The sequence below is a fragment of the Melanotaenia boesemani genome, chromosome 10, assembly GCF_017639745.1.
Source record: "Melanotaenia boesemani isolate fMelBoe1 chromosome 10, fMelBoe1.pri, whole genome shotgun sequence".
In the NCBI taxonomy this organism is placed as follows: domain Eukaryota; kingdom Metazoa; phylum Chordata; class Actinopteri; order Atheriniformes; family Melanotaeniidae; genus Melanotaenia; species Melanotaenia boesemani.
This window is the reverse complement of record NC_055691.1, coordinates 15,081,651-15,097,044: the sequence shown is the minus strand read 5'-3', so window position 1 is coordinate 15,097,044 and position 15,394 is coordinate 15,081,651. Positions and strand designations below refer to the sequence as shown.

The following is a 15,394-nucleotide window of genomic DNA, read 5'->3' as shown; positions in this document are numbered from 1 at the left end:
AACAAGCAAACAAAAAAAAGACAAAGTTATAGGTGATAACTGAAGTTCTACACATGACAGAGTATCATTTGCACTGTACAATAAATATATAGCTGAGAAAAAGTTCACCTCTGTGAAAATTTTTTTTCTATTACATTAAAAAAAACTTCACATGCAAGTATGATCACACAGATTGGAGAGAAAAAAATAAACAAACAAAAAAAAACTATTTCCCACATCTATCCACAAGTAAACTGTGCAATATCTTACCTCTTGTTTTGGAATGTACTCTACAGGAATTTTGTAATCTTTTGGAATATTTTGTCTCTGCAAAAAGAAACAAGTAAAAAAAAACATTAAACAGAGATAACATTCACATTAAAAAGTGTCAAGACTTAAAATACTACAATCAGGAATAAAAAGAACTACAAACATTAATTTTCGGTCTTTGTTAGCAAGTCTAGCAAGTCTAATAAAAGATCACAATATAACATAGAATACACAGGAGTACTTTTATGTTCATATTGTGCAAATAAAGAGAAATAAAACTGATTGTGGACTATAGTTAAGCTAGGATTTTATTCTTCTTCTCTATGAAAGTATAGTGTTCAAAGTACAACCCAATTTCACTCTAAATATTGGGATACTGCAACGCATACTGGATACTGTAACGCATTAAAGAAATACTTTTCCTTTAAAAATAAATTTTGAGGATTTTATAAATTGTAAGGTTTATACAGGATTATTTTTAAACTGAAAGGTATATTATCTGTATTATTCATATATTCATGTTGATTGGGAGGTTGTTGTTACAAAACAAAATAACATTTGTTAAAGAGATTTGAGTAATTTTATGTTTAAAACTGAAATTATTTTATAACATATATGACATATTTTACACCTGTTTGTAGTTTAGGTTTTTTAAACCATTTTGTAAAAGAGTTTACATTTCCAAAATAACCCAAATTTATTATTATTATATTTTATGTAACACATAAAATTTCTTGTTCTATTGATTTCACACTATATTGTGATAAGGTAAGAGAATCAGTACTAGCACACATTTCCCGTTATTTTTCTTGAAATATCTTTTAATTTAATAAAATTCTCTAAAATTTAGAAAAAAATTGATAGTTTTTTTTTTTATTTTATTTTATTTTTACATTTTTAGGTGTCTATTTATACATTGTATATATATATGCATATACTGTCATGATTTAAGGCCAAATGCCAATTCCTTCCCTTGTAGAGTTACACAACCACCACTCCTTGATACAAAAAAGAAAAGGAGTACCACCTCTGAAAAATGAAAGGATAGGGCAAAGAACAGGAAATGGATTAGGCCTAGCTTAATTAGACATGCAAAAGACCAGAATTTGTAGTCCAAATCCATGTCTGCTCCGTTAGTAAAATTAAAGATTTTAAAGTAGTTTCTTGAATCTCTAAACACAGTGACATACATGAAGAGATATTTGGGATTTTTCCATTATTAAAAGACACCACACACATTTTTTTTTTCATTTTTTTAAACTTACAAAATCAAAATTTAACTGTGGACTGCTATTACAGTTTATAAGTAATGATTTTGTAAAACGACATCCTGAAACGCAGCTGAATGAAACCGAAGGTGAACTTGGGGAAAAGTGGAAAATGTCCGTGTGGTCAGATAAATCAGTAATCCAGTGTGTAAGTTTGGCCAAACTTTCATCTGCCACTGTATATATATGAGTTTTGGCAACAAGCCGATATTTTCTTTCTGATTTGAGCTGGATAGTCCCAAACCACATTTTGTGCATATGTATGGTTTTGCAGTGAATGTGTGCATGCTAGACTGGGTTGCTTACAGTCCACATATTCCAGTCACTTATTTAAAACCATTAGAAGTGATAGCTGTAACAAAAATGTAAAATAATGAAGATCATATTGTTTTTATATAAAATCATTCTAGCAAGCAGCTTTTCTTAAAAAAAAGTTGCTTGGTCGAGTGGTACTCCAGCATGACGAACACTCACCAAGGCTACAGCTGAAATTTAGCTCAAAGCATTTACGGTATTTGATTGATAACAATTTCAAAGGCGTTCTTACCAAAATAGAGAGTTTAGAGATGTCATCTGTCACTGGGTTGAAGTCAAGTGTATCTGAATGTACCCCGAGCGTGATGAACAGCAGGAAATGGACACAGACGTGTATCCAACTCTGCAGGTTAAAAATAATAATAATAAAAAAAAACATCAGTTGCATATTTGACCTAAAAAGTCTCTGTGACCAGCATCCCAGTTGCATTACATGTGATAATACCTACTAAAATCTTGAGCTGAGACTAGAATCAATAGTGTTGCCACATCAAACAGATACAGCTTCAACAGCAACAAACAATACCCACATTTACAGTTTGTCATTGGGTCTACAAAGCAGCAAATGAAATAATCTGATTTTGGTCATGCTTTTGATAAATTGTTTTGAGTCTTCAATATATGCAAGGTTCTAATTTGACCTGATGGAACCAATCAGGAGGTACAAGAAAGAGGCATTGGAAAGTGGTCTTGGTAATATATACTACACTGCATCACATAAAAGGACCAGTAAGCACAAGGCCAAATGAATATATTTTTATTTTTAGCACATGAAATAAAAAGTTGAAAACAAAAATCCTATTTTATAAATGTAATCATTCAATCAATTATTACTGTTTGGAATGATTATTAGTCGTCAGCTGGTCAACATTATTCCTGAAGCAAACAGAGGTCCCTTTCATTCAGATAACAGAAGCTGCTTGGTGCAGCCACATGAACAGCCTTCATTCTACTTTAATTGGTCAGACCAGCATTTTTCAGACTGCTAGAAACGTGTCTAAACATGCAGCTGGCAATCTGCCGACTGTTAAGGCAGTGAAGAAAAGCGAGATTGGTAAAACTGTCAGATTGGTTGCTGTGACATGGAAGTGACTCATTTAAGATGTGGACAGTTAAGTAACACTTTGATCCTTTTTCCAGCTTTTAATGTGGGCCATAAATCACAAAGATAGCAATATTTATCTATGTCTGTATGAACTGAATCTGTTAACATGACACTTATATTACATATTGCTGGTTAGCCAGGTTCAGCCCATGTCTGGAATTGTATAGAAAATTATGTTTCTGCTAGAGGGCAATACACTAACTTCCTAAATGATAATGTGTGGAGAATGCCAGCAACAAAAGACTGCTGGTAGCAAAGATAAATATAAACACTCCACCATTTCAAAACTATATTTTTAGAACTTGGCTCTGCTGTGAGAAAGGAAAGGCACTCAATTTGTTTGTAAGACCTCAAGGACAGACACAATGCCCTTTTCAAGAGGACAATTAATGTAAACATACCTTCCCACGGTTGCTTTGTAGGCTCATAAGCTGACTGTTGTCATTCGTTCGACTGACCTCCTTACTGATCTCTGTGCCAATCTGACCATATTATGCAATTCTCCTCTTAATATAGATCAGGGCCAGTCAGAGCTCTGTCCAAATCCATTCAGCAACCTTGCATGTAAACCTGTTCTTTTGTAAATAAATCTTTCAAAGTGAGTGCGATAAAGAGATCATAATTAGCTGAGCCATATAATCTCCAGGCCCTTTAACTGGTACAACCAGATTTAGTTCCATGGTTTATTTAAACAAGGCTATGCTTGCTCTGCTACTGTTACTCGCTATTCTTTTCTCAGCACACACATTCATAAATTTTCCCTGAAAGCTTGTTGATTTAGATTTTTGAAATCTTTAATGCTGATGCTGCCACCCATGCTCCATCTCTTGCTATATGTTGGTAGAACTGAACCACAACAGAAAGAGAAAGGAACATGATCCATCAACTGCAGAAAAAGAAGAAGGAAAAGCGGTATCTAAAGGGCAGATGGGATGTAATTAAATTTTGCAGCAGCCTCAACTCATCTTGAAATAGCAAAGAGGAATGAGGAGAAAGCTTTATTTTTATTTAGGAGGGGGTGACATGCCTCTGGCATCTTAGAATTAATCAGCTTCGTCTGAACCTTTGTGCGCATAAACCATGAATGAAATCCACGATGCCAAGACACAGCTATAGTATATAATGTAATATGCAAATTGTTGTGTAAAGCAAAGCTTGATGTTTTGATACACAGCATCTTTAACTAATCTAGTACTTTTAACTACTGTAAGAACATGCACACACAACACAAAAGCAACAATTAACTTTAACATAACAATGCCTAACACAAAGGGGTTTCCACATTAAACTGTTGTGAGTTGTTTTATTATTATTCATGCTTCAGGTGTCCTTTTTATGTTAATATAAATAGCATGGGGGTGGATGCATGGAAGCTTTACAGACATCAGGACATCAGCTAACTGGATCAGGCTTTTATGTCTTCATTTAACAAGTCAACAAGTCCTCCTTTTAGTCTGTAGAAAAAAAAAGAGATTTGGATATTTTAAAAGTTGCAGCTTTCACTATTTCTTCTTCTTAAATGCACACATGGAATGAGAATTTAACTCGACTTTATGGGGCTGTAAGGGATGATTTCACGAATGGAAAGTCATTGGTGGAGGCCAATACTCGAGTGTAAAACAAACCTCAGGCTGCACATGAATTAAAACTTAAAAAAAAAGAGAACAAAAACATCCAAATTAAGATGGTGAAAGTATTCATTTAAAAATAAACCTTAGTTTTATTTGGACACAATCCCACACAGAAAGTTTTATTTTTTAATCTTGAAGCATTGCTGAAACCAGAAATCATGGTCTGAGGGTGTGTGCACTGCCACTCCCAAATCAGATTCACTTACACAGTGTTTAAAAATTTGACATTTCACATTTGTTCCCTGGTCACCATTTACTTTCAGTAAAAAAAAAAAAAAATGGCCAAATGACTTTGGACCACCTAACAAACACCAAAGGCATGTCTGTCTGCCTGTTTGTTAAGTGTGCGTAATGAATCCAATAAAAGGTTAAAATGGCTTTCACATCTGCCATCATAATGAAAGCAGAGCAGCTGTGATTTGTTAGCAGAGATTCACCACCATTCTCGGCTGTTACACTTCTAACCTTAATGGTCATCCCTGTGGCTTTTTGTGAGAGCAAATAAAGCCAAGTGAAAACAGCAGTATGCACAGCAGGATGTTATATGTGTGATGAGTGATGACAGCACATGAAAAGAGAAGGCTGAAAAGTAATATTATGGGAGCTGCGAGTTCTGTCTACAAGCCAGAGATTCAAATCTCACTGGACCTCCTGGTGCTGACAGGTTATGAACCGGGCTGTCGGAAACATATTTTTTTCTAAAAAATTGGTGGGTAGATGGACTCTGGGGAACAGAGCAGCTGATTTAATTTTGATGGTGGTCCAGGCCTGCTATTTCTGTAGCATTAATGCAGATCCACACTCTCCAAGTGGCATCTACATTTTTAATCATGTGACAATCTTGAAGCTCTTGAAAGGAAATATTTTGAAAATTTCTTTTACGGATGTCCAAAAAGGACATATAAAGGGAAAAACAAACTTGAATTTGACTATGTCAGTCAAATCTGATGATGGCTAAGTATGACAGAAAACACCCAAACAAAAAACAAATTCTCTTATGGCAGTATTCCCAGGGCTGCTTTACCACCAAAGTAGAGTCAATCATTTCTTTCTCCAAGGCTGATCTGATCTGTCCTCTGGTATTTACGGAAATTAATTCAGATGTTGACAGACCGCTTGATTGAAAAAAGCTGCATTTACGTTCCTTGTAGTCTACACAGGATGACTATGGTTTTTGCTCTGGAGAATTCCAAACAGATCCACCGCCAAGAATTTCACACTTCACACAGACTTTTCCTGACTCAGCACCTTCTTGAAAACCTGACCTGCCTAGACTGTTGTTGTTGGACTTTGTAAACAGGCCCCTGCCATGCAAAACAACATCTTATGCTCCAATACCTCCATGGTTTTCAGCAGGGGTTTCACTCTTGACACTAGCTCTGGACCACATTTAAAGTACCAGAAGAAGAGTAGGACCAGTTTGACATCAAAGCAAATTCTACTGGCAGCAAAAATGAAGTGAAAAACTTGACATTTGATTGTGAAGTAGGTTCAAGGCAGAAGGAACTGATACAAAGATGTCACAGCATCAGTACAAAGGAGAACTTATACTATGAAGGAACAATTAATGAGGGCTGGGTTCAGAAAATCCATTTGAATCGATTCAAATTAAATAAATTTAATTTCGATTCATAAAACTTCAAGATCAATTTTTTAATACATCCTCTTTTCTGATAACGTGACCCTACCCTAGCATGACTTACCAAGGCTTGGCGAGATCTTAGCATAAATACACACAACTGGTTTCCTGTGTTGCCTCCATCCAAAATCAGCTTCTCTGGCAGAGATCATGTCAAAATCAGACGTTTGATTCACCAGTGTGGATTACATTCATCTGTAAAGTATTTTGCAGCGTATTACTGCTTATATAAGAAGCTAACACTAAGATCGCGGGCTCTCACATTAGCAGCCAATGCTAAGACCGTGGGCACCGCTGCGTTCCACAGCAAGAAGTGATGTCACCTTGCACGTATGTACTTTATAAAAAGAAATCTGCCATGGTCATTTAAAGCCACATTTCCTCTGGAAAAAAGTAAACAGTCTGATGCTATTTATCTGGTTTACATGACAGCATGTCATAGCTGCACTCTGTGTCCATGGCAGTGAGCACACACACGTAGGTTTCCATCAGAGGACAGAGTGCACGCATCGGAAACACGTCAACCAACTAAAGATCAGACAAAAACATGAGTTTTCTAAATTTTCTCAGGCAGGTGAAGATGGAAGCTGAGGAGCAGCTGGAGTATTTCTCCTGCAATGTTACGTCATGGTCGTCACGGAAACACACACAGCTAAACAAGCTGAATCTACATCATTGAAAGAATTTCTGAGTCATCTTACAGCTTTAAATGGATCCAGTATTCTTTTTAGGTTTAAGCTGTCGAATCAAATCAATTCAGGAAATTAGTGACGATACCCAGCCCTAGTAAGGGCTAAAACTTTAGATGTGTTTGAACTCACTATACAGCCCCCTATGTAGTAAACTATTTGGTAAATCATTAAAACCATAATTGTAAATTTTTATTGACTAACTCAAGCAACACACACTCATCACAGGGCACATGCAGCTAAAAAGTTAGTGGGAGATTTTTACACAGGTAGCAGAGTAGTATTTACTACACATACAAACATACAAACATGTAAACAATGTTATTTTCAACTACATTATTGAACTTTATTTTTCTATTGCCAGAAAATCAAGAAACATTAGTATACTATGACGTTGTGTTATCAAAAATGGTTTAGCAGACCTCAAGTGATGAGACTTTTTGCAGTAAAGCAATGTGTTTTGTCCCAGACAGATTCAGACAGAATTTGGAAGTTAAGATGTTTTTCATATTCTCGTTTATGGCCAAAAAACATTTCCCGGTAAGCATTCTAGTCAATTTGTAATTGAACACATAGAAAATTGTTGGCATAAACATTTGTTGATTAACAAAGTTGTTTAAATCCCTTTAGTCCATTCACACATGCTAACCGCTAGCTTGCCAATGGTATTTTTCATAGACATTAGCCTTAAGCTAACCTATTGGTTTTTACACATTTTATGGTGTAATCTTACGTGATTTCACTGAGACAACTAATGTATTTCTAGTGAGATACTGATGTATTTTCTGAATGTTTGCTTAGTTTTACAGTTTTCCTAAGTGAAAGTTTCAAAATGAATTCAACCTCAGATCTGCCGAGCTGTTGCAGCAGGCTAGATCACTCCAAACACGCAAGTGGCAGCAAAATATATACATTACTTATAATCAGTTATGTTTTGTTAAAAAACTTGCAGAATCGTCCACGTCCGCATCACGATGCATCGTAGAAACAATTAAATTCAACAACCCTAGTTCTTACCCTGTAATTTTTCTTATGAAACGTCATTATAATTTTCATAAAATCATTAAAAACACAATATGGAACTTTGGAATATTCTCTCAGTAACACACACCCAACAGCAGCTATATCAACATCCATCCTGCATCCTTCCTATATTCTCAAAAAAGAAAATAAAATGCTCAGAAAAGTACATAATATCTTACTGTGCCATCAAATGAATCAGAAATGCAGACATTTAAGGTCAGGAAGTTACAGAGTGCATCTTCAAGGTAATCAAATGTAGAAGCAATGCAGCCAGAAGCTAGCGCCTATATAGCCTATGCAGCATGTTAAAGCTAACATTTGCACCTTATCCCTTACTAGCTGTGAACACCAAAGCACAATATTATTGTGTCTAAACCATGCCTTCACTAGTCTCTTTCTCTTCTTGACTTGATTTTTAGAAACCATTAAATAGAAATCTGTCTTTCATGAAACTTAAGTTATTTGTCCACACAGTAAACATGTTAAAGCTAAGTTGTAAAGCTTGCTAGCTAGAACAATGGGGCCACCGTAGCTTTACAAACAGTTTTGACTTGTTTGATTGATTTTTGCTTTTTGTGGCTGATATTAATTCATATTTATTTGTGTGTGGTTGAACGTTTATAACAGAAGTCTGTTTGCACATAAAACTTAATTAAATTTTACAGTTAAGTCCTATGCAAGCACTATCTGCAATTAAAGAGATCAATTACAACACTTTCTCATCAAAAACAAGCAAAGATATGCAGTCCATCATACATATCCTGCCTAGATATGTAAATGAAACCATAAATACCCTTTGCATAATTAAAAGACACTGTGGCATTTACAGTATAGATCTAAAACAACTTTGGACCTCTCGGGCCAGTGTTCTGCAGAAGTCCCCCTGCTGCAACACACCTAACTCAAATTAATGGCTCATTAAGAGGTTGGTGCAGAAATTGACACTAAGGCTTTCATTTGGATCTGGTGTGTTGCAGCAGATAAACATCTAAATCCTGCAGGTCACTAGGCCAAGAAGTCCTGAGTTGGTGATCCCTGGTCTAGAATTTAACAGCTGGATACCCATGGATACTTGGATCCTGGATACTTCAAAAATAGTTTTGCTGTTGTTTTTTCAATCATCAGGTTGTCATTAAAGGTTGTCTTGTCAGTTACAACATCAAAAAGAAAAACAACAACAACAGCAAAAAAAAAAACAAAAAACATTTCCTCCTTATAAAAGTGCCATTTTATGTGAAGGAGCTTAAGAAATTATTTTTATTATTTTGACCACTTAGTACAAAACATATAATGTCTCCATGCGGTAAGACTCTGATAACAACTCCATATGTTAGAGCTGCTCAAAGGGGAACAATGCTTATAATGGGCTGCTGCCAGGTAATGCATGTGTACTCAGCTAACATTCTGTGGAAAACACAACATTTATAAGAAAATATGCATTGCCAGAATGCATGGGATTAAAAACATTAGAATATCCTAAATCCCTAGTGTGGTGCTCAGTGGTCACAGATGTGCAAAAACATTTACATTTTGTAAATGTTACAAATTTGGGTCTTTGACAGCTCCATCATGACAGTGAACAATAGGTTCAAACCATGGTTATATATTTTTAAAGCTGCCCGTATATATTCTTACCTGCACTACCTACACAGACAATAAATTTATGCGAGATCCAGCAACTTAAAATAATAAAGACTGTATAGCTTCCAACTTGAAATCTTATGCAAGGAGTTTGAAATGGGTGACTTTGATAAATGTTATGGCTACTTTGAGAGGATTTTAACTTCTGTAAAGTGTCTTATTTCAACAAAGTAGATGAGAAAACATCTTGGTTTAAATAATAGGCTTGAAAAAACAAAACAAAACAAAAATGTATAAATAAACAATAGATTTAGCTAGCTTCCAAAAATGTTCATGACCTAACATCAATAAAAAGAGAACAGCTTCAGAGGGAAAATCATTTGTTTGACATTTTTTCCAACACGCTTTTATTGGTCTTATGAAATTAAAGCTCCAGCTGCCCTGGCCAAGTGAAACGTTAACTGATGCAGATAATGGTCCCCAATGAAACAACTTTTATTCTTAGAGCAGCAGAACCAGCTCATACTAGACTACAACAGCAGTCAGAAATACCCCCCAGGAGCACCCTTTTCCATTGTCAGGTGCATTACAGCTCTTATAGCTTGCTGTGCGCCTGCTCTCTCTCATCGTTTTGATGCAGAGGATGATTACCTTTGTCTCATTTTCCAGCACCACTTTGAACCCCAGGTGTAATTTAACTGAAGAGACTCTCCAGACCGCCGGTCCTGTGGCCCACTTATCCACATAATCTCGTAAAAGCAGAACACAGGACCTTGCATGACATTAGCCTACCATAGCAACATGCAGTCTGCTTTGTCAGAGATGGAAATTTTATCCTAATCTTCTGCCTTCATAACCAATTTGAATTTTGCCACAGTTTCCAGGTTTCATAATAAGGATTAAAACAGCACACAGGACAAAGGTTGTGCAGAGAAAATACCAGGCTTCTGTTGTTGTACGTATGCTGAGGCTTTTTGCACCTCTGATTAAATTTTGGTGGTAACTTTTCTGTTTCTCTTCAATAACGCATAATTAAGAAAAGCCAGCTGGTCTCAACTTACCAGGAAGGACCTTACTCACATTTATATGTCAATGTTTAACATCTCAGTGAATAAACTGCACATGGGAGGGGTGTTTAGAGTCATAAAGCAAAGAGTAAAGTGACAGCTTTACTTATCAAAACATAATTTTGCTATGTAGTTGAACTTGCTCCAATGAACCATTAGCAGAAACAAGATCTGAATTAGCACCATTATCTAGATTAAATAATTAAATGCACCAGTAAAATTAAAGCTAAAAACCAATTTACACTAGATTTCCAAGCAACTAGAACTCACTTAGTGTAGTAATCAAATTAGCAGCTAAGAATATTCACTTTACTGCTGGTGCTGTCGGCAGACATGCACTTACAGCTTCTGTGCTAACCCAATAAACAGGTAGGTAATGGAGAGAAGCCAGACAATGACACAGAGACATGTAGAGGGCAACCTAAGGTTCACTTGTCTGAAAAGTCCCTGATGACTGCTGCACACATATCACAGAGTAGGCCTACCGTGTTGTAGCTGGATGTACCTGAAGATACTTTCGGGTTGGTTTTTCCTTGTGCCTCATGTTTCCCTAGCTGTTTTACACCAGACAAATTACTTGGTTATGGTTAGGTATTAAAACCAAGTTGACTAAGGTTAGAAGAAAACATCAAGGCTTGCATTACATTGTACCCTGTAGGAAAACATTGCATCAAAATATTCTTTCCCTGGATAATTGGCTACTGAGCTCATCCACTTTGGCTAAAAGCACAACACAAGTCATGCTAGATAATGCAGAACATATATAGATTTTGTCCTTGTCACCATGACTACATCACTCTTTTCATGACTACTTACAATTTTGAATGAGATTGGGCTCTAAATTTTGTTTTGTTTGGCTAATAATATACATTAAATTAAGGTGAACGAGTAAAGTGAGGAAGAAAAAAAAAAGATAATTCAAGATAGACCTAACTTATTGACTTGTGTCCATGGGCATGAGTGAATCACACTATGGATTAAAGAACTACCAAGTAAGTTTTTGGCTAATGTACTTAGTTTTAGTGATGTGTGATGTTGCTATAGTGATAATATATATATATATATATATATATATATATATATATATATATATATATATATAATTAGTAATGTATTATATCATATAATGGGTTTACATTAATTTGATTAAAATTGGACAAAAATTAACAAAATTGAATTGGATTGTATATTTAAAGCAGCCTCGAGATGACTTTGTCGTGAACTGAATAAAGCTGAATTGAATTAAATTGAATACATGTGATTTTAAAGACTAACCCTTCAGTCAGGGTATAGAAAGACTATCCCAATGTTAGAATTCAGAGTCTGTGCATACAAAGGAGAGCAAGAGGAAGATAATTTAGTGTGTAAACATACTGACATGTGAACTCAGCTTCACCTTACACAAATTATTTTTCAGAACAACAATTTGCTTGAGATAATAAATATTTAGCAAGGGGAAAATTCACTTCTAATCAATTTCACAACCACTTACCAGTAAGAGTCAAACTAAGTATCTTATTTTCTAAGACATATGCAGTGTATTTAGTATAGTCTATTCATACACACATAGAGAAATACAGCATTTATAGTAAATTTTCCACACTAAAAGGAGTGTAAACCGAACACCCAAAGGAAGCTACTTAAAGCTTATAATAGGGCTCTGTGAGTGCTGCTTAAGACTGCAATGATGGGGGAAGGTATCCCTATTGATTTTGGCTGGCTCAACAAAATGGTATGCATGTCTTTGGAGGTGGGGAGAGGGTCGAGATAGTGAACGTTTTTATCTAAAATTTACTTCACAGATGTCTATCCTTTGTGTTGGTAAAGCTCCCCTCAGCACATCAAATATAACACTGGGAATTTCCTTTTCAAACTCCTGTGCTACTAGTAAAGGAGGGTAGGGAAAAGAGTTATCAGGAGGGAATGGATGGACAGTCATGGTGAGATCGCCATGCTGCATTCAAATTAAAGTTTTGAGGGGCATGCTGGACAGAGACCCTACACCCTTCCTCTACAAGTATCTTGGTATCAAGCAGACTATATAAGGAGCTTCTCAGTGTTATATCTTTATGGTCCGACAAGTAGACGTGTCACAACTAAATACTATTGTTTTAATAAAGCATTAATTTAACATTGAGTAAATGCACATTGAGACGTGAAAAAGAAAATGGGGAACTATGCAGCTGCAAATACAAAGTGACAGCCCTAGTACTAAGCACTGTTTGATACCACTGCCATTTTTCACTAAACCAATCAATGAATTGTCACAACAGACTAAAGAAATTTAGAGCATACAAATGCATTTAGTAATGACAATGTAGAAACTGTAAAGCCATTAAAAGGAACTGATTAGACATTTGTTACAGATTGCTGAAACTTTGTAAAAGGTCCTCTAAAATATAACTTGTAGCTCAGACACTTGTTTTAACACACACTTATGGAGAAACTGTATATTATGTGTATCTGGCTGATACCTGACATGTATAAAAAAGGGTATTATCTGACTACATTCAATTCGGCAAACAGAATTCATGCAATCCTTCTGGCAAAAGGCTATGGAAAACATTACTGAATCCCATTCAGAAAGACAAATGCAGGACAAAAACATTAATTTCAGATGTGATCTCACACTGAAAGATTACCTCCACTGGCAACTTTGACCCCCCCGGAGTAAAACAGCATAATTTATTACCAACAGCTGAACAGAGAGAGGCAAAGATCATGTGGGCTGAGGTCAATTAATCAAGATGGCAACAACATGCAAAGTATCACACACAGTTTTGCTAAGAACATGTCAGATATTGCTCATTTAAACTATTTGCTGTATCGTGTTTTGAACTAAGAATTTGTTGTAGGAAATAAACAGGAGGATAAAAAAAAAAAACTTTTCTTGAGTTTAATGAGATGAGATCTCACCATGGGCCTTGGTTGAAATTACAGAATGCCTGCTGTGTTAAACAAATGGTTCCAAAGCTCAGTATGCAACATGTGTCCTTTGAACTAAATATTGTCCAAGTGGTCTGCAGTGGATTAGAGGTTTTAATTGGGAAAAACAAAAATGGCAGTGCAAGTAAGGAAACACTGGAAACACACAGGAAAAAACAAAGACTTGCTCCTAAGCTGCAAAACTGCAAAAATATCTTTAAGGGATTGGGGACTTGTGGATAGTCGTCCCCATGATTCCATGCATTGCTTTAACCACAGCAATCAGTGACTAAACAAGTACAGAGAAGATTTTTAATCTTCCCCCTAAAACAACCCAGGTTAGGATGTAGTACTTTTCAGAGTAACCAATACTTTTGGGGTGGGCCTTGCAGTGTTAAACACTCTGCTCTGTGTGGGAGCTGCAGGGTTGACTACAAAACACAGCCACATTGGAAAGGAAGGCGTGCACTTCAGCTGCATTCACTTAAATTCTGGCAATGTTGCACCTTCCTGCAGTGCTGTGGCAAAGTGTGAGTATTTTTTATTTCTACTTATGAAACGGTAATCAACATTTTATTTCTCTGATTCACTGTTTTGTTCTCACGATTGCCGCTTTCTCCATGGTTCACACACAGCAGTGCCTCTTCTCTACAGAGTTGGTGTTTCAAAGAATTAACTACTCTTGATGTAAAAATCAAATGAACATTTTACAAGTGATGGTGACATGAGTGAGAGCAAGGTGGAAATACAATGCTGGGAATATCTGACAGGTTGGAAAAGGCTTCTTAACCCTTTTGCATGTCAAAAGATTCTGTTTTTAAGGACCCATTTAGTTGCTGGGAAAATGATCCCTATGACTTAAAACCCTGTTATTAAAATCCAATTTTAGTAACAAGTCAGTTGTCTTGGTCAAAATCTTGTTGAGCTCCTCTTTATGAAGAAAGTCTTCAGGTATTTGTGGTCAGAGATGATTGAGAAGGTTTAATCTGATAATTGTTGGAGATTTGTCGTAAGGCATGCTTGTAGAATTTGGGACATAATTACATCAAGTTACGGGGCAGAAAGACGTCTTTCTCTCTCTCTCTCTCTAAAAGTTGCCATTTTTATGTATTCAAGAATGATCATCTGCAGACTTGGATGTACAGGTACAACTTCTGAGTAACACCAGCAACAAATTACCCCCCAAAATTGATGCTTTACCTGAAAATGTTGTGTAACCGAATAAATTAAATCTAGATCAGATCAAGTTCACTTGATAAATCTTTTTTTGGACCTGGCCGGAGGTCCAAACAACTTGATTACCAATATGTTGATACAATGAACTCATTGGATTAAGGAAATTATATAAAATAGGAAATGCTGTGGTACTAAAACTATGTACTTTTTGTTTAAAATGAATGCAGTGTGACTTATATATTGACATTATGTATGCTTTCATAAAAATAGCTTATTTAACTAAATGAAAAAATGGAAAACTTTGGATCTATTTGTATTTGTATTTATATTTGTATGTAATGAGACCAAATCTCTAATGGGCTCAAGTGGAATTTATAAAGCTAACAGTGAGCATTAAAACCTAATACTCACTGTTAGGTTTTAACAGTCAAAACAAGCACTTCCACAACTAAGAAACAATGAGAACAGAGAGGAAAAGTAACTTAGATGCTACTACTAACCAGTGAGGGTCTGTTGGCTTTCTGAGACCTTGTTACGCTACTCTTCTTGAAAAGAATTCCTCCACATAATTGTTGTTGGATATGATGGAGCAGCAGCTTAATCATATTACTTTGTCAGAGATTTGCCCAACATGTGATTAGAGAATTATGGGCTTAGTTATTTCAATGTAGAGGGCGGACAATCTTATTTTCTTACCTCTTTCAAAGCTGCCATTTTTCATGTATT

General features: G+C 35.8%; 1 protein-coding gene across 2 annotated transcripts in view; it reads right to left on the bottom strand.

The window, feature by feature from the left end:
• The window catches only part of kitlga (kit ligand a), a 43,798-nt gene that overhangs the window by 17,907 nt on the left and 10,497 nt on the right, over window positions 1-15,394 (bottom strand). For both annotated transcript variants that reach the window (XM_041997857.1, XM_041997858.1), the window contains 2 exons: window positions 2,065-2,175; window positions 250-306 (listed from right to left, as the gene is read on the bottom strand). In XM_041997857.1, coding sequence (XP_041853791.1) covers window positions 250-306; window positions 2,065-2,175 — 168 coding nt within the window. The remainder of the gene's footprint in view (window positions 1-249; window positions 307-2,064; window positions 2,176-15,394) is intronic.